The sequence below is a fragment of the Podarcis melisellensis genome (assembly GCF_964234715.1).
Source record: "Podarcis melisellensis genome assembly, chromosome: 6".
Taxonomy (NCBI): domain Eukaryota; kingdom Metazoa; phylum Chordata; class Lepidosauria; order Squamata; family Lacertidae; genus Podarcis; species Podarcis melisellensis.
In genome coordinates this window covers 34,401,636-34,421,934 of record NC_138538.1, presented here as the reverse complement: position 1 = coordinate 34,421,934, position 20,299 = coordinate 34,401,636, and the positions used below count along the sequence as shown (strand labels likewise).

The 20,299-nt window shown below is 41.1% G+C and overlaps 1 protein-coding gene across 4 annotated transcripts in view; it reads left to right on the top strand.

The window, feature by feature from the left end:
* MAGI3 (membrane associated guanylate kinase, WW and PDZ domain containing 3) overlaps positions 1 to 20,299 on the top strand; it is a 112,790-nt gene that overhangs the window by 81,902 nt on the left and 10,589 nt on the right. For 2 of the 4 annotated variants that reach the window (XM_081916274.1, XM_081916276.1), the window contains exons 13-18: positions 98 to 189; positions 2,249 to 2,441; positions 4,233 to 4,421; positions 9,571 to 9,756; positions 16,199 to 16,301; positions 18,509 to 18,611. In XM_081916274.1, coding sequence (XP_081772400.1) covers positions 98 to 189; positions 2,249 to 2,441; positions 4,233 to 4,421; positions 9,571 to 9,756; positions 16,199 to 16,301; positions 18,509 to 18,611 — 866 coding nt within the window. Of the gene's footprint in view, positions 1 to 97; positions 190 to 2,248; positions 2,442 to 4,229; positions 4,422 to 9,570; positions 9,757 to 16,198; positions 16,302 to 18,508; positions 18,612 to 20,299 lie in introns of all 4 variants that reach the window. The other 2 variants (XM_081916273.1, XM_081916275.1) reach the window with 1 other exon arrangement.

Genomic DNA, 20,299 nt, shown 5'->3' with positions numbered 1-20,299 from the left:
TATAAAACGATTAAGTTTTCATTTTTGCTTATGCTTTTTTGCAATGTGGAAGCATGGCCCAGTGCAAACATAACTCTCTCCATCTTATCTTAACTAGCTCCAAATACAAAAGATTTGGATGTTTTTCTTCGAAAGCAAGAGTCTGGCTTTGGCTTCCGTGTTCTTGGAGGAGATGGTCCAGATCAGTCAGTGAGTAAAGACATTAGCTGTTGTAAATCCTATTTGTCCTTAATATTGTCTTCGCTAATCCACAGTTATAAAGTAACTAAGTTATCAGTATCTCGGTTGCAATTTGTTTATTCCACTGATAGAATATTTTGCTCTTTTTCATGATAGTGTAACTGTGCTGTTCTTATAATCAGTGGCTAAACTTTAAAAAGAAATACTTTTACCTATAGCTTGATTCGTTGATAGGGAACTCATTAAACTTCTGAAGATGATTTGGGGTGAGAACTATTGGCTTTCTCCATATGAAAGCCATCAAATTTCCAGGCCCTAAAGTCTTGCACACATTTTTTATCGAAGCAATCAGAAGAAGGGAAGGAGTTTTATCATTTACCAATCACAAGGCAGAAGATAGCTTTTCAAGTAAAACTGAGCAGTGAAATTGAGGAAACAATGCGGTCCTCACTGAGGTGATTTTTATCAACTTTAGCAATAGATGAGAGATAATATGAACAGACATGCTAAGGTCAAATCTGAATAAGGCAAAAATAATTTATCCAGGCAGACAACTGCCAATAAGTACATAATATATTTAACGATTAGCATCTTGTTTATTTATTTGCAAAAGCCAATTTTCTTTGAAAATATAAAAAACTATTTATCATTACAAAAGCTGTGTCTTGATTAAATTGCAGTACCAATACAACTAACAGCTACACTGAAAATGTGATGGGTTTAAATTTCAGATGGAATGTGAAGTCTTGAAGGGCCAAATTGCGTGATTCAATTAAAGGCCTGTTTGTTGGCAAGCCACATCTCCCAGTAAAGTTGAATTCATGCATATGCTTGTAGTGAAGTCATTATGTTCCACACTGCCCCTTTCCTCACAAGTGGCAACCAGTTCAGCTGGAGCAGGGAAATGCTGAGTGGAAGGACATCATCTGTATGCTTTAGCTAAACTTTACCAGGCTTGGCCCTTTTTATTTGACAAATTCTGAAGCATTCCTTGTTTCCTCTAGTTGGACACCCCTGCTCTTGTTCTGCATGGGAACACCCAAACGTGCTTATTGTTGGGCTGCTTCCTACATTAGGGCCGGGATCCATAGAGCCCAGTACGTGAGCAGAAATAACTTCAGTGCGTTTGTGTGGGAGGAGTTGGGGTTGTTTGTTTTCTGAATGCATGTCCTCCACGTTGCATTAGACACTGGTCTGGAAGGTCTCCTGATGCTCAGGAACAGTTTTGCATTGGGTGAAAGGGGCTGCAGTCGGAAAGGGAAGCTAGAAAAGCCATAATGCACCCACAGAACACCCCACATCATCCTTCTTCAGTATAAAAAGACCCTTCTGCATCAGAGAGGGCGACTACAATGTTTCATCCTGTCATTTCTAGGGTTGTAAGTGGTGATAAAGGCAAGTAAGCAGAGCTGTGAATCAAAACTCCCATTGATCACGTTTGTTTGTTTTTAGTTTGACATACTCTGCCACATTCCATGGGATTAAGCATAGGTAACTGAGTTAAAAATGTAGTACTCCCAATTGTAGTGACTGGACCACCATGTCTTTCCCTATCCATAGCCACTATCTAAGTTAACTTAGCTTAAAGCACATTAACAGTTTCTGAAAGCTTCAGGAGTCAGTCTTTTCAGGGAAAGGGTATTCCATAATGGAGATGCAGCAACTGTGAACATCTCTACGTGTTCTTGAAGTCTTGATGGTACATAGATTGTAAAATTGAATGGGTATTCTAGGCTGAGGTCTTGAGAGTTCATTCTTACATTATCTAAGACTTTAATGCACTAGTGTAATGTGCTTAGAGTGACACATCCCAGACAGAAAGTAGGTTGTTGAATTTTGCACCAGCTGATGCTTCTGTGCTTCAAGGCAGCCATAGAGGACATAGTTTTGCAATGCGAGATGCAGATGTTACTTTTCCTGGTGCTTTCGTTTTTGTTAAAACTGATTACACACACATTCACCCTTAAGTGTTGTGGGAACATGGGATTTGGGGGTGAACCCAGAACAATTAAATATTGTGATGTATGTGCATTCCTTATCCTGCATAACTATTCTGCTTTGCTGTTAGATCTACATTGGAGCCATCATCCCACTGGGTGCAGCCGAAAAAGATGGTAGACTCCGTGCTGCTGATGAGCTGGTATGCATTGATGGTATCCTGGTCAAAGGGAAATCACACAAGCAGGTTCTGGATTTAATGACTAGTGCTGCACGAAATGGCCAGGTGCTGCTGACTGTCCGCAGAAAGATCTTCTTTGGTGGTATGTGCCACATCTGTCAAGCCTGTCTGTTGTACTTGGTATTGCCTCCTGTCCTGGCAGTGATTTAGTGCCAAAGTGTGTTTCCATGTCTCTTACAGGGATGATCCACTCTTCTTATGATCAATTTTATGTAATTTATGAGAAAGAAATCAAAGTGATAAAGTAAAAACGACCATGTATCGATGTAAGATACTAATAGATTCTTAATGCTTCAGAATTAATACCACAATTGAGGTTTTAAAGAAATTCATACTCAGGGTTTTTTTAAGTAGTCCCACATTAGCTTTCAGTATAGAAATATGATATATTTAATATTGATTCGCTTTTGGGAAAGCTTCACATCATTTAAGAGACTGGTAGTAGGGCTTGCTGAACTAGCCCGAGTGGGAATTGTATTCCTCTAGTCAGCTTCCAGCCTGTTTTTTAAAAAGACCTCCCATGAGAAGCTCACTTATTTCTTTGCCTACCCAGCCATTCTTGTATCTGGTACATTAGAAGTACTGCTGAATATTGCTATATGCAATGTATATGCATTCAAATCTTTTTTTAAAAAAGAAAGAAATCCAGTTGATGGAGGTGGCTAGGAATGCCAGCAATTTGCCATGTGGACTGTTGCCTTCCTTATGGCAACGGTATTTTTTCTTACTGGTGGTGATGGTGGCAGTTACTGTTATGTTGTTGCAACTGGTATTATAGCTCTAGATTAGGGTCATGGCTTAGAACAGAAACAGAAGGCTGAGCTCCCACTGAATTCACAGCTAGAAGTCATTGGAGGTTGGGAGTGGTATGGTTAGTGGGATCAGCTCATATTGTCCATCGTCATGGGCCAGTCCTTCCTCCAGCATTTGCTAAAGTTGGGTTTTCGATAGGCATCTTGCTGATTCCTGCCCTCCCAACTCCGAATACCTGGAAGCTGTTAATGTATTAATATTATGATATGTTTTGATTCCTGTTATGGACACAAGTCAGCGATAAGAAAGGGAAAAGAGAGATGACAGGCAGCTTCTCTGTCTCCTGTTTAGAATGAAGATGTGTTAAGTAACAAATAGGTTTATATTGTACCTCTCAGCCTCTCTTATAGAATGAGAAGATCAGTTTGACTGAGTATGTGGGGAGGCCATCTGAAAAGTATGAACGGATTGACCAAAGAAAAGCACTTTTTGTCTTTGAACCTCAGCCTGTATGACCAGCCTAGATTTTCTATAGTGCTGCATGTACTTTACAGTACTAGTGCTCATTGTTTCAGTGAGATTACTTAAAGAAAAAGAAATCTTAAGATGCTCATGAATGGGACCCATTCAAAAGGCACAATAATTTGCTGGCAGTTCCCTTGTTTCCATGACTCAAGGGCACATGAGATCATTGTTCTTATAAAGATTACATTTCTGGAGAGCACTTTATGCAATATCAGCCCTGATTATGATTTTCCAAATGAATAAAAAAATGTTTAAAATAACCTCTTGGCATTCTCTGTGCTAAAAACTGGGGCAATGCCTACTGTAGTATGTTTACAAGCACAGTTTGGTGTTGATTTAAACACGGAGAAACACTTCTAAACACATAATTAATGTTTATATTGTTAGTTGTAACATAGCATGTGTTCTTTAATTGTTTAATGATCTGAAATATTAATGTGTTGGGGTGCACTTTTGAATCCATTTTTTGCTTTTAGCTGCTCTGCACATATCTTTTCAATTTATTGGTTGCATGTAAATGTTAATACATCTAGCTACATACTGAGCATCATTCCTGATTCATTCCTCTGTCTATTTCTGTGGTATTCAATAGTAGATAAACAACTAGAAGAAGAATCATCACCCCAAGTTCCCATTTCCTCGCAGAACGGCTCTCCTAGGCTAAACCGAGTAGAGCTACACACCAAGCAATTCCCAGAAGCCTATGATGTTGTGCTGCAACGGAAGGAGAATGAAGGATTTGGCTTTGTGATTCTTACCTCGAAAAACAAGCCACCACCTGGTGGTAAGTACTAAAAAATTGGTTGTCTGCCTTGCTTATCAAGGGAGTTGGGCTGGAGTTGCATCCTTCCATTGTCTGAACCATTTAACATTTACTCCCCAAATAATTTAAGGCTTTACCTCAAGAGTGGGGAACTTCTGGTCTAGAGGCTGAGTGCAACCCTCCAGGCCTTTTTATATGGCCCTTGAGACTCTTCCTATGCCACATCTCCTCCCCAGAGTCACCCCATCTTTCTAGACCACACCCCTCACCACCCCTGCATTGCACCTTCCTGACCTGTTTTTGCTTCGCCTGTAATGTATCCCTGGACCATTATAAGGTCTGAATGGAGGATAGGGAAACAGCCAAAGTGGCATACAAAGGTGTAATTTGCAGTCATTGCTCTGCTCACTTTTGCTTCTGACGCTACCCACCACTGACGTGCAGCTGCCAGAAGGTTGTCCTAAAGGGAATATGGCCCTCAGGCTAAAGAGGGTTTCCCACTCCCATTCCTTACCTAAAAACAACGGGTGGATGGGTAGAAAGCCCTCAGCAGTTTCTCAAGTTTGTAAAAGGGCCCATGAGTCAAAACATGTTGGCAACCCCTGTTCTGTAGTATACACAGCCTAAGAGTTGTTTCCTCTGAAGTAATACATTTGCTATGTTTGTACAACCAGTGCTGTCAACTGGAAAGAAATAACGGTCTAGCTGTTGTTACCTATGCTGTGGTAATATCCATAACTGACTATTTCATGTTGCATTAGGGGCTACCCCTTGAAGGTATCTCCGAAACTTCATTTTCATAGAATCATAGAATCATAGAGTTGGAAGAGACAACAAGGGCCATCGAGTCCAACCCCCTGCCAAGCAGGAAACACCATCAGAGCACTCCTGACATATGGTTGTCAAGCCTCTGCTTAAAGACCTCCAAAGAAGGAGACTCCACCACACTCCTTGGCAGCAAATTCCACTGTTGAACAGCTCTTACTGTCAGGAAGTTCTTCCTCATGTTTAGGTGGAATCTTCTTTCTTGTAGTTTGGATCCATTGCTCCGTGTCCACTTCTCTGGAGCAGCAGAAAACAACCTTTCTCCCTCCTCTATGTGACATCCTTTTATATATTTGAACATGGCTGTCATATCACCCCTTAACCTCCTCTTCTCCAGGCTAAACATGCCCAGCTCCCTTAGCCGTTCCTCATAAGGCATCGTTTCCAGGCCTTTGACCATTTTGGTTGCCCTCCTCTGGACACGTTCCAGTTTGTCAGTGTCCTTCTTGAACTGTGGTGCCCAGAACTGGACACAGTACTCCAGGTGAGGTCTGACCAGAGCAGAATACAGTGGCACTATTACTTCCCTTGATCTAGATGCTATACTCCTATTGATGCAGCCCAGAATTGCATTGGCCTTTTTTTTGTACAAAAACAAGCAGCTGGCCTTGGTTGTCTGACCCTGGTTATTCAGAGCATATCTTCCTAGCTTTAAGAAAAAGCTGTACTAGTTTCTTGTGTCTTTCTGGGCTTAATTTGGGGTGCTTATTAGGGCCCCTGTTGCATGGGACTGAGGTATCCCAAGGAGTTCCCCCTTCTTTATGGTAATTTGGTAAGGCTCTTTTTCATGCATCTCAGTTTACTGAGTTAATCCATGTGGTGACCAATGATCTGCCCTTTTCTGTTGTGGCACCTGATTTTGGAATGCCTTCTCTGGGGGCAGTCCTCCTAAAACCAATCCCAATGAATATTCTTTATCAGGTGAAAACATTTTAATTGCTTAGGCCCATGGCATTTTAACTTGGAAATGTTTAATCAGTTTACTGTTCTTAGTATTGTTTTAGCCTGCTGGCTGTTTTTATAGTTATCCATCTTAAAACCCTATGTAAATTAAATGCAGTCTCAGAAAGCTAGTTGTGCCTCAGACATAGATTTGTGGCATATATAATATAGATGGAAGATTTTTGCAATGTTTCTTTTGGGGGGGAAGCATAGTGTGTTGCATTTAACAACAAATATGACTTAACTCAGGAAAACCAATCAAGCTGGAGTCCATGTGTGCAATAGTGGATTTGTATCCTTACTTGACACTTGAACAAAGATACTCTTGTCAGTAAAACTGACTGCAGATATCTTAACATGTTGGATATGTTTAGACACGATCAGATCAGATCTGATGTATAGTGAATATGAAGAGTTTCACCTGTTTATTAAGCTTCTGTTAAAGGCAAAAGAGTAGGTAAGCCTGGCATTTTCTGGTCAAATGTCAACCAAAAATACATTTAGAAACCTTATTCTTCTAGTACCAAAACAATAAAATGTTAATTTCATGTTCATTAAGAATATATTTAAAAACAAATTCTCAGCTATATTCTCCTGAACACCTTTAGATTTTTCCTACCTCATATGAATAACTACGACAAAAAATTCTATATATTTCCCAGAATATTGTTTTAGTAATATTTGTTCATAAAATTAAAACAAAATACAGATAATGAAATTGCAGATTTGTTTAAACTCATCCAATATCTTTTTTGTTAAAAATGTTCATTTCTGGATTCCTTTTGGGTACATTGACCATAAATCCTAATCTGTTATTTTCTCAATAGCTGTTCTTTTGGTTGCTGTTAATGGAGTGATTTTTTAAAGTGTGTGTGTGTGTGAGAGAGAGAGAGAGAGAGGGAAAGAGACACTTAGGATTATTTTCATAGTTGACTCTTTCCCCACTTAGTTGCACAGAAAAAAGGTAAGAATATAATGGTTATTTTCAGATTGTATTGTCTGAGACTATGCTTTTAAGAATGATTTGTATGTAAACTGATTTCTCACAGTACACTTCATGAAGTAGCAAGGAGCAGTGTAAAAAATAGCTATTGCAATGGTACTAGGTCAGTACTTGGAGAGTCATCCTCTTTTTTAAAAGGCAGTTGCTATGGAAACTATTAGAACTGGAGCTGTCACCCTCTGATGCTGTTGAGTTGATTATGTGCCCTGTGTTAGAAATATGAAATACTATTTTCATGCTGCCTAATCAGTGCTTAGACCACATCAGAAAGGAAATTGTTTTTGATAACTAAGCCAATTTTTCTGTGTAATCCTGATGCTGCATAATGCAAAACATTCTTGTGCCCCCTGTAAAAAAAACCAAAACCAAAACCCAGACCCAATGGAAGAAGTATCGTTTGGAACAGAAAATGGGGAGCTTTGGTAGAAAGTTCTGGAAGATAATGAACATTTTTTTTCAGCATCATAAAGACAATAATATCAGGCCTAGGGTTTGTGGAATACTTTCAAAGTATTGTTTGTTTCATTACAATTTGCACTTTGATACTTTTTTACAATTGAAAGTTAGCCCACTCTGTGTTAACTCTTGAGTTAAAAGTCTTAACAGTAGTAGTGATTTTGCAATGTGTAGTATGTTTATATTGACACGTTATTCTTTTCATTTATAGACACAATATAACATTAATTAGATTAAAACTGAGAAGAAATACCAAAAAAACCCACATGGTAGACATCCAATAGAATTAAAAACTAGAAGCCATATCTGTCATCTTCTTTGTGGCAGCTATTTCATCAATTACAAGCCTGAATAAGATAATCTCAAATTGCTGGTGGCTTTCTGAAACTGCATGAGATTTACTGTCATAGTTTGAAATGCCATTTGGTAATTTTGCTAAGTACAGCTCCGCACACCTCTGTCCCATCTGTTTCCTTCATGTGATGCATAGTTTAGAATAAAGCATCAGTTCTATACAAAGCAGTTCAGACTTCCAGCTACCACGCAAGGTTTGGAGTGATTCTAGTTTACTTGGTATGTAAGATGTCACCCAGGGTGCTAACAACATGTGTGGGGAAAAGCAGCAGGCATAAAAAATTGATGGATACTTGGGATCTTGGGAATGGAATCATAACAAAAACTGCCTATATGTGCAGTGTTGTGTGAGCAGCTAATCACAGAGGGAGTATGAGCAGCTGCAAGGATCTAGGCAGAATTCAGTCTCTTTCTGCTTTAGACCTTCAGGGTTTCAGAAAAGTAGAATAATGGCAAAATAAACAGATGCATGTAGATTTAATAATTTCCCTCCACAGACCCATAAGCTGAGCAGGAGGGCACCTCAGAATCACTTGATGATACATTTCAAAATAATTGGAGAGCTAATAAGATCACCCTCAAAAAACTGGAGAATAGTAAATAATAGTTAAGCAGTTAAAGGGAAGATCTAGTAAGATAAAGTTGCCAGACAGGAGATTTCAAATTCAATGGGCAGTTTCTCTATTTCCACCACATGGCAGTGGGAATCTTGCTCCCCTTTGTGTAGCTGACCAGCAAGTGAATAAGAAAAGAGAACCTTACTTCATTCAGTGGCAAGCCTTATTTAAGTTTTATATCTAGGGGGAAACATAGCACTGTATAGACCCCCATTAGTAGGGCGGCCCAGAGATGTTGCATCTTAAATATTATTATGAGGTCTTGGAATTAAAACAATTGATTTGAATTATTAAAGACTCAATGGATATCCCCTGGGTTCAGTTGGAACTGGGCCCTTTTGAACCAGCCCTACATGCATTCCCCTTCCTGTGCCCGACATGGTTGCAGCTAAGAAAGCTTTTGAACCCCTTTCTAAAAGCAACCTTTAACATGGGGAAGGTTTTCCATCTGTGTGAGAGACATGTCTTAGTACAACCGATCAGTAGGTGAAATACCAGGTGTAGAGTCGACAGATAAATTGAACTACCCAGCAGTACTTATTTCATCCACAACAACTGAATGAACTTCGTCACTCATTAGATCAATGAGTTCATCACAAACTGTCTTTTTCTGAAATATCAAATATCATTTAAACAACACGAACAAAACTAACCCTCTCTTTTTCATTTTTGCCCATCTTTGCTGGTTCCCTAACCACGTGCTTAATCTGCATTTTGGGTAATCCAGCACTGCCTATAACTCCAAATTGAGTACTACATATTTTGATCTGATGATCATTTCACTATGGTCATAGGCTATCAGATGGAGGCTTCCACAGTTAATCCTTCCAGAAGGTACAGACTTTTTAGATTCATGGTTCGTAGACTAAGCATTGTGTGCTCATGCAGTGGTTTGTGTAAATGATAATGGATAACAGTGCCCATATAACAGTGTGTAGTAGAGACATTGATATGACTTTTGTTCATTCTTCAGTGATTCCGCATAAAATTGGGCGTGTCATTGAAGGGAGTCCAGCTGATCACTGTGGAAAACTGAAAGTGGGAGATAGAATATCAGCAGTGAATGGCCAATCAATCGTAGACCTCTCACATGAAAACATTGTGCAGTTAATCAAAGATGCAGGGAACACTGTCACACTCACTGTTGTTGCTGAAGAAGGTAAGAATGTTATTGTTGTACTTTCTAGGTACAATAAGATTCAGCTGCCACATGGTCACAACCTGGATCTTTTCAGATGCTTTCAATATTACCTACAGTCATACCTCATGTTACGGATGCTTCAGGTTACGTGTTTTCGGGTTGCGGACTGTGGGAAACCCAGAAGTACTGGAACAGGTTACTTCCGGTTTTTGCTGCATGCGCAGAAGCACTAAATCACGCTTGTGCAGAAGCGCTAAATTGCGCATGCACAGATGTGGCGTTTCAGGATGTCAGTGTTGCGGGTTGTGGACGTCCCTCCATCATGGATTACATCCACAACCCAAGGTTCCACTGTATCTCAATGAATTGAATGGGTTTCGGATTGAAGGGTCATGTATTCCACTGGTTTCATTCCTATCTGGACAGTCAATTCCAGAAAGTGGTATGAAAGAACTTCTGATGGTCCCTGTGCCATGTCCTGCAGGGTTCTTTATTGTCCCCAGTGCTGTTCAACATCTACATGAAGCTGCTTAATTAAGTCTTTTGGGGATTTGCATTGCGATGTCATTAGCAGTCTGGTGACACCTAGCTCCCTTTCTCCTTTTCTTCAGAATGGGATGGGACAGTGAAGATACTGAATCATAGTCCAGAGTCAGTAATGAACTGGATCAGGGTCATCAAAGTGCAACCCAATCCAACTAAGACAGAGGTCCTTTTTGTAGGTGGTGTAGGCCAGGGAGGTGGTGATCAATCTGTTTTAGATGGAGTTGCACTTCGTGCTCCTACCCAGACCAGTATTACATGTAGACTCAGGTAGCATCTGTAGCATGCGTATGTCACAGTTCTTAAATGGCCATACTAGTTGTCAGTCCATTTTGGGGCAAAGGACTTGACCATTACCTAAAAAGCATCAAGCAGTTTGGAGACTGATTGCCTGGAGCTTTCTATCCCATGAGTCTTCCCAGACCTTATTATCTCCATTGAAGGCCCTCCTCTAACCCCACCACCACCATTTTGAAATTAGATGTGGTTGCTTGCACCTGAAATTTCCCCACCAAAGAAACTTGCTTTTGCATCTGGCAAAATTTTCATTTACCCAGACATTAGCCAAGTCCTTACAAAATGAGTGAAAATCAGGGCAAGGAAGATTTTAAAGTACTACATGGGTAAGTAGGAGTGGAAAACGAACCACCGATCTGCTGTCAGTCCCCACCAAGTTACTTTTATCCCTCTAGCAGAGGCTACTTCATGGAGTCCAACTTTGGGAGAGGGGGTAGAGAATGAGGTAAGAATAGGGCTGTGTTTTTAATTTTTTCCCATCTCACTTTGCAGGGATTGGGTGGCAATCTCCTCCTGTCACATCTAACTTCTCCCTTCAAACCAGCCAGGCTGATGCAAAATACTGTGCATCAAAACAACCTAGTCCTCTAAGTAACAAAATGACTTTTTATTATTCTGAAATCCCATCTGCTGATGTAGCATTGTCCCCATATAGTATTTTCCCTACACAAGCAGTTCAGTATAAATATGTAAAATCTAATCACTTGAAAGGAAGCTCTTCTTTAGCTCAGTTTACTGGTATGCTTTTTTCCAGACTACTGCCTGTGCATGTAATTAAACTTGCTATTGATATTTTGCCAGAAAGATGGCTTTCTACAGTATTGAATAATAATCACCTAAAACCAACCTGCCATAATATTGATTCCACTGATTTCACATGTTATGACTTGTGACAGAATATCAAAGACATAATTTATCTACTTGTCAAGGCTTTTATACTTACAACATCCATTATTTTCAAGGAAAGGCTTTCACATTTCCCCCCACTCCCAATTTCATTTTTTTTATATTAAAGGGGAGAGAAGATGACATTGAGATTATTTTTGTTATTGTTCCTGCCCCTCATCCAAAAGGCCCCCAGGGCAGGTTACAACAATTTAAAATACAACATTAAAAACAGTTTAAAACAACTCATGGTAGTCTCTTTTGTCTTTGGGTTTGAATCGTTGCCACCACAATCTGCTATTTTCTCTAAATCAGTGTTTCCCAACCTTGTGCCTCCAGCTGTTTTTGAACTACAACTCCCATCATCCCTGACTAGCAAGACCAGTGGCAAGGGATGGTGGGAATTGTAGTCCAAAAACAGCTGGAGGCACAAGGTTGGGAAACACTGCTCTAAATGCTTGAGAAGTGAGCCAACTGCAGAAATTTAGAGATGTACCCAATTTTCTGTTCCCTGGATTTTTGCAGATAAAATTGAAGGTAAAAAGAGGACCCAAGAATACATAAAGAAAAAAAAATGATTGCAAAAGAAAGACCAGGCAGTCAGACATCTACAAGGTTCAGAGGATACTTTCTTGTGGGTTACATAAGTTAATGATTTATAGAAAATTGCTTAATATAAAGCTGAGTTCAGGTAGGTGTACTTGAAATATGTGCAAGTGTCCAGATCACAAAATATTTGGTGGTTACAGCTATATCACTGAGGGAGGAGCTAGTGTTCATGCCAGTGTGGTTAAAGAGCAGAATTGAAGAAGCTATTAGGCTTCTTTCAAAAAATAGAAGTTTTGTCCAAATGAAAAGGAAAGGGAACTCAAACATTTGTGGGGTGGTGAGTACAAACAAACAGTAAGGGATGCTAAAAAAAAATAACAATGAGGAATGCATTGCTGAAAACATTAAGACCAATGGCAAGAGGCTCTTTAAATACATTCATAGCAGACTGTCTAGGGTAGGCTTGCTGTATGTCTGAAAATCCCAGACATGTCTTCTTTTGGGCTCCTACTTCCCCATCCGGGGGGGAGGGTTGCATTTTATAGGAAATGCCTGGGTTTATGGGGAGATTTATTTTATTTTATTTTTAAACTGTGCCCCAGAAGCGGAAGCGTTCGTTTTGGCCGGAGGTGAATGTGTGCGAGGCCTGCACGCTACCAGCATCGCTACTAGGCCTGCGTGGCTCTTTCCCACCCTGGGCTGGCAGTGGCCACTAAGGAAGCCACCACCACTGCTGCTTCCTTTTCCTGCTCCATTTGGGCCACCTGGAGCCCAAAGTCTGTGAGTAGCGCCAGGGCTGGGAGTGCTAGAGGAGGTGACAGCTAGGGACTCATGATGAGAGCTGGGACTGGGGTTGCCAGAGCCCGGCAAGTGCTTGGAGCTGGCCCTCTGCCTCTTCCCTGTTGGGGAATTAGCGCAATCGGCAGTGGCAGACATCAGTGGCCCTGCTAGCAACCTCACAAATAAAAAAGCTCAAAAATTTTGCACAAAGAAAAAAAGCTGAATAGATTTTGTTTAGCCGCTGGCCACCTGGATTTTTACTTCTTGAAATATGGCAACCCTAGTCTAAGGAGGTGGTTGGACCTTTGGATGTCAAGAGATTCAAATGTGTGCTAAAGGAGGATAAAGAGATTGCAGAGAAGCTGAATGAATTCTTTGCAGGAATCTCTCTTTGCAGGAAAGGAATCTGAGGAACAGAGGCAAATAGTTGTGACAAGATATGAAGTTTTAGGCCTAATGGACAAAATAAAAACTGACAAGTCACCAGGTCCAGATGGCAGCAGCCAGAGAGTTCTCAAAGAACTCAACTGTGAAATGGTTGATCTTCTAAACAAAAATAAGTAGCTTGTCCCTAAGATCAGACTCCATACCTGAAAAATGCAAACTAGCCAATATAACACCAATTTTAGAAACTGAATCCAGGGAGATCCTGTAAATTATAGGCAGGTTAAGTTAACATCTGTCTTGGGAAAACTGGCAGAAAGTATTGTTAAGGATTAAATAACCAAGCATATAGAAGAACAAGGCTTGCTGAAGCAGAGTCACATATCACAAACCTATTAGAGTTTTTTGAGAGTGCCAACAAGCATTAGTGAAATGGTAAACATAGTGCAGGTATCCCCAACCTTCGGCCCTCCAGATATTTTGGATTACTATTCCCATCATCCCTGAGCACTGGTCCTGTTAGCTAGGGATCATGGGAGTTGTAGGCCAAAAGATCTGGAGGGCGGCAGGTTGGGGATGCCTGACATAGTGTACTTCAGTTTTCAAAATGCTTTTGACAAGGTAGTTCACCAAAGATTCCTAAGTAAGCATAGCAGCCATGGAATAAGAGGACCTTGTGGATCAGGGATTGGTTCAGTAGTAGGAATAAATTGCTGGAGTGGAGGGTGGACTTGTGCATGGGTCCTGCTACAGTGAGACAGGATGCTAAACCAGATGAGCCATTGGCCTGATACAGCAGGCTCTTCTTATGTTCTGTTTCATAAGGATGATCTATACCTCCATCCATTAACTGATCAGTAGGACTATAAACAAAGAAAGAAAAGCAGCTTTTGAACCTGCATCACCATAGCATACTAACTACTACTGACTTTGCTTTTCCTTGTTGTGTTTCCATTAGTTGAAACACCCTAAACTAGAAATTAAAAAACCCACTATTAAACTCTTTTTAGCATCTAGAAATGCCAACTTGTAACTTTCTCTGTTTTTTGTTCCCATAGTCTCTTTAATTTAAAGAAAAACAAATTGTGCTTCATGCTCCACAAAGCATTATGTTAGCATTTTGCTCAAAACAGAAGCTTGTCAGCCCCAGTCATGTAGAAAGTAGAAATGCAGGCGGAAGGGGATGAGCAGTGGAGAGGGGAATGAGTACAGACAGATGGCCTTTTCCCTACCTGTGCTTATTAATTAAAACTCTTGAGTGTAAAACAGGAGAAAATGTTGACATTTGTCTTTATGGGGGCGGGGATATTCAAGGCATTTCATAGTAATAAGGCCAAGCAATTCTGTGCTGAACTCTACAGGGTTTTCTTGCATGGCTGGGAAAATGGAACCTAATGTAGAAATCTGTGTTAAGGAATAGTGTTAAGGCCATTAATCTTACCACAAAGTATTCCAGATGTGAATGAATTTGCATTAAAGGAGGGAAAGCATTAACTCGGCACACCTAGTGTCGTTAGACTCAAAGTTATCCAAGCCTTTTTGCTTCTTCTAATATTTACCAGTTCATACTGGGCTAAAATCTGTTCTTTAAGGTTTTTCACTGAGGGAGATTGTTTTGTTAGAATATGCTTTGTTCCTTTCTGAGTGGCGCCTTATGTTTCAGAAAGCATTTGTTTTTGTAAGTGTGGCTGGGCTTACTGTGAGCATCTAATCCAGGGAAATTAATCCAGATGTTGCTGGATTCCAGGGCCCATCATCCCTAGCTATTTGCCAGGCTGGCTGGGGCTGATGGGAGTTGGAATCCAACAACATTTGGAGGGTTTTGCCGCCCCTCATCTAATCACTGTGTATGCTGTGTTGGAGGCAGAGGCACCAGTAAGGCCTTATTCTGCTAAGATTCAAAATTTGGTCTTGTGTCTGTAGCATTTGGAGGCAGCCTGATCTGCTTTGGATCCACTCTGCAGTTCCATTTTGATTCATTATCCATGTCCAAATCAGATCTGTTAAAACTGAACCTATTTTGTCTCCATTTAATATAATGTGGAATTTTAAGAACTGCTGCAGCTTATTTTATTCCTTTTCACATAAGTAGATGAAATTTGCAGACAAGCCCCTCCAGAGTCCTTAAGCCTGCCAGTAGTCAAGCAGATCCATCCAGGGGTTTTCATGTAGGGAAGTGTGCAGATCGCTCCTGCGCATGCACAAAGCGGCAAACCCGGAAGTAAACACTTCCAGGTTTGCCGCGTTCATAACCTGAAAAAACGCAACGTGAAGCAAACACAACTCGAGGTATGACTGTAAATAACCTTTTGTCACCATTTTTTCAGCCTGGGAAGAAGAGCGGTCTGTCAAACTGCAGATAACTCAATAAAGAACCTTATCAGTTCTTTGGCAGTTCACAGACACCTTTCATCCTTCCTTCCAACTCAAGATATATGAGCAATTATACTTCCAATCAAATTGAATTCCAAGTCCTCTTCGTGTTATTCAGTTCACTTTGTAAATAATAAAGGATGGGGAAGAGTCAGCTCTAAGTTTCCATCATAAACCTTTTGCAAAATAGAGCTTTCCTCCCTCTTTCCTTTATTTACAGAGACAGTTCCATTTGATGTTATATTCCATATTTATAATCCAATTTCTTCCATCCTTGCTTGTACAAATATAATTTGGACTAACATTCAGAGGAGGGTTGCCGAATCATAAATGTAAAGAAGAAAACTTTAAATAAATATACCATAGGTTCCCTCCCTGCACCTGTGGTTTGTTCCACACTTTGTGATCTCATCTCTTCTAGCACATGTCTGTACTTTGGTCCAATTAAGTTCTAATTAAAAGGAGAACCTCTGCTTCTTAATGGCGGTGTGAGAGGGTTTTCAGCAGGCAAAGTGCTTTTATACTCAGTGCATTAAGGCAGAGCAGAACTAGAAGCCACAAAAATAGTATATTTGACTCCCCCCCCCCTTTTTAAAATACTGTTGAAATGTGCAGGGTACTTCTAATCTCTCTCTTCTGTCTTGATCAGAGCATCGTGGTCCCCCATCAGGAACAAACTCTGCCAAGCAGAGTCCAGCCCTACAGCATCGGCCGATGGGAACAATGCCAGCCAGCTCTTTGTCTACTGACAGGTACAAATACTTTTGTTTTTTTCTTATTTTTAGGCCACTTAGAAAAAAGGGAAGCAAGAAGGTAACTTTTTTTGTCTTTTCTATCTATGGTCAAAACAAGTTAATTTTCTGGCACGCTTTCTTAACTCAGGAATTGATCTAGTCCCATTGCAGAGGACTTGTTCGCCTTTGGTTTCTTGAGGGGTTATGTTTACATCAAGGGTGGGAAACCTTTTTTGCTCCAGGAGACATAGATCCCAGCATCATGGGCCAAATGAATTGGGCATGAATTAGAACTGGAGAAACATGCCCTGTTATATAAAATATGAAGTACCATATTTTTCCGTCTATTAGACGCCCCCTTGTAGAAGACCCCCTTATTTTGGGGGACTCAATTTTAGGAAAATGAGGGGAGATAGCCCAAAGTTGTTGAGCCTCTCTCCCCCCCCCCCCCACGCAGCTGCGGGCAGGAAACACTCCATAGATTGCGCTCCCAGGAGCGCAACCTCCCCCAATGCCGCTGCGTGCGGGAAACGACCCATGGAGCGCCTGAAGCTTGCAGCAGCATTAGGGGAAGGTGTGTTCCCGCCAACGAGCAGCTTCTTCCCCCCCCCCCCCAATGTAGCTGTGGGCAGGAAACACCCCCCAGATCGCTCCCCGCTTGCTGCGGCATCGGGGGAAGCCGTGCTTCCGCCAACGAGCTGGCTGGCGGCACGCTGCTCCCCACCCCCTTGCCACTATCTGTGTATTGGAAGACCCCAGTTTTTTGATGTGATTTTTGAGTCAAAAAATCTCATCCGATACACAGGAAAATACAGTATGTATGTTGCTTCATGCTTGTTTTTCTTCATTGGGTGGGTTATGCCTAGGAAAGCAGGGAAACTCATGAAAGTCTTCAGGGTCATCCATATAACCCAAGATACCTCCTCTAGTTCTTTTCCTGCCCAGGATGGAGCTTTGTCTTCCAGTTATTCCTCTTCAGTCTCTGCAGACTGCCCCCCACATTGCTTCTCCCCTTTGTTCAAAATCATTGTCAGTCTCCCTCCCCACAACTTTATATTTTAAAGAAAACCTCTTCTCCCCGCCCAGCCCCCTTTCTGGCTTTGCTTTTTCTGTTGTCTTTCCTCCCTTCCCCAGGGCTCTATTTAGAAGGCAGGCAAAAGCTGCAATAAAAAAAGACAACGGTATGTTAGGATTGTTAAGCAGAACACTATTGTCACTAAGAAGCCTCCAACATGGCCAGTCGGAGACTTCCAGGAACCATTCGGTTTCAGCACCTCCCTACATTGGTTGCATGTTCCTATTTTCAGCAGGGAACAGAATCACTCACTGTAGGCAGCAGGGTTTAATCTCCATTCATCAACCCATGAGTGGAGATTAAAGTCTGGTGTAAGATTAGGGACATAAAAGGGAAGAGGGGGGGACCCTCAAAAGGCTTTGCAAGACTCCCTCTCCCTCCTGCTCTAAGTCCCCATCTCACTCTGATCTTAAAGGGAGCATTTTGCAAGCAAAGGCAGAGCATGGAAAAACTCTTCCTCATCCCCTTCAAAGCACTGCAGAGAATCAGTATTGCCAAAGCCACTGTCCTGCCAGCTGAGGACGCCATGGATGCTCTCCAGTTTTCATCCAGAGCTATTTCAGATTTCAGCAGTGGCATGTAGGACATGATTACATTGCCACTGAAGACCACAATTGTTGTTGTTGGTATCCATTTGCCTTGGGAGATATATTTTAATAATAATAATAATAATAATAATAATAATAATAATAGTGTTAGTTTATTCAGCTCCGGCCCTTGAGCTGATATGGCTCATCTTGCCTTGAGCCCAGCAGAGTTTAATCCCAGTCCGCAAATGAAAGGATGAAGCAGGTATGGTGCTACATTGCTATGCATTATTTCTAAGCTATGCTGAGAGCATACAAACATACATCTTGCCTCTGTGAGAGCAGAGAGCAACTCCAACAAAGAAACGACAGAACAAAGAAACAGGAAACCAGTGAACGTCACATCCAGTCTCCCTTTCCCGTGAGAATCCAACAGTAACAGAACTGTGGAATGAAAACATAGTCCCATGACTACCAGCTGCTGCTCAGTGAGGGAAACAGAAACCAACAAGTAGTAGTGGTAGTAGTAGTAGTAATAATAATGACATCAACCCTGCCCATCTGACTGGGTTGCCCCAGTTTATATAAATAAACAAACATCCCTCTGCTTCCTTTAATTTCAGGAGTGCTATGGAAGCTGATACTGGAAAAGAACAATGCAACAGTTTCAAGCACTTCTCGTCATCGGAAGGTGTTTCATCTGTCACAGGGAGCAAACTATCTCAGGTATAAACTCTTCTCTGGACAACAGCTCTGTTAAACTGGTATCTATTGTTTGAGGCCGAAACTTCCCATAGCAAATATAGGGATAGGTAAGACTTTGTGTCACAGTCACTGCAGTGGATATTCTACAAATGCTATAAAAGCAGCAAAATTCATGAAACTCCTTGCTTTGAACTCCAAGGACTGGTTCAAATCTAACAAGAACTTTTTGGCAGAAGTGTTCAACAGTGGAACAGACTCCCTTGGTAGATTGTGAACTCTCCTTCCTTGAAGGTTCTTAAGCAGAGGTTGGATGGTCATCTGTCATGGATGCTTTAGTTGAGATTCCTACATTGCAAGGGGTTGGACTAGATTAACCTCGGAGTCCCTTCCAATCTACGATTCTGTTATTCTCTGTTACCATCACCTCTAACTTTATAAATGTCAAGTGCTTCATGTACTGTATTGGAGCTTAGAAATTAAAGAGGCAGCAGCCACATTTTGTGCAGAACGTAATTCCACATAGTTGATTGGAATATTTAAAGTGCAGGAACTCCATTGGTGGTTTTGAGGGTGGAGATGGGCTAATTTGGAAGCAGACCCCATAGAATGTATTGTTCTGAATTCAGGAGCCACCTGGTGGCTGCCATGTGCAATGTCTGTAGCAGCGCAATACACTGACCGTACCAGAGTTCACCAATCTTCATAGGTTTGGGGGCACATTTGGAAACCTGACAAACTGCCATGGGCACCATAAACACATATGAACAGCCACCCTGCAGCTGTGCATCCCACAACTATGCATCGCCACATTTAACAAAAGTAGTGTTTAATAATAAACCACAACTTGCAGAAGAATTCCTCTAGCATTACAGTAAGGCTCAGGTGCTTCATAAGACAATACAGGACTAGGACAACATGGGACATGTTTGCTGGTCCTAGGCACTCCATCCTCCACATCAGGATTTGGGCCTGAAAAAACAAGCAAAAGTGTGGGTGCACGGGTAGTAAGTTGTAAGAAAGCACAATTTGTGACATTGCACAGCATCATTTATGTTAAACTGCCAACCTTAGATTTTCGTTTCTCAGCTTTGTATTTCTTGAGCCAGCATGAGACAGTCTGAACTCTGGTCTTAAACTGGCAGGGTTTTTTAAATCATTTAATCTTCAGGTGCCTAGAATCAATATGAAGTGGGAAATTGGGATATTTTTGGAAGATCTAGTAGTCTGTTTAAGGATGGAGTGCTATGCTTTACATAAAGCTTGCTGGGTTACATCTGTGATAGAAGCCTTGGCTAATTTGATAAAGAACTTAAAATGTCACTGCAACTTCAGTTTATCCCTAACTAGTTAAGCTAGAACAAAAAAAATCCTTCCAGTAGCACCTTAAAGACCAACTAAGTTAGTTCTTGGTATGAGCTTTCGTGTGCATGCACACTTCTTCAGATACACAGTGTGCATGCACACGAAAGCTCATACCAAGAACTAACTTAGTTGGTCTTTAAGGTGCTACTGGAAGGATTTTTTTTGTTTTGACTATGGCAGACCAACACAGCTACCTATCTGTAACTAGTTAAGCTAGAATAGTTGTATTTCCAGGGACTCATAATAATCTTCTCACTAAATCCTCATACTTCTAAAAGTAACAGAAGGGGGGGAGGCATAGCTATTACAGTTGTGCAGAGTTTCTGACCTAGACCTTGGTGCTAAAG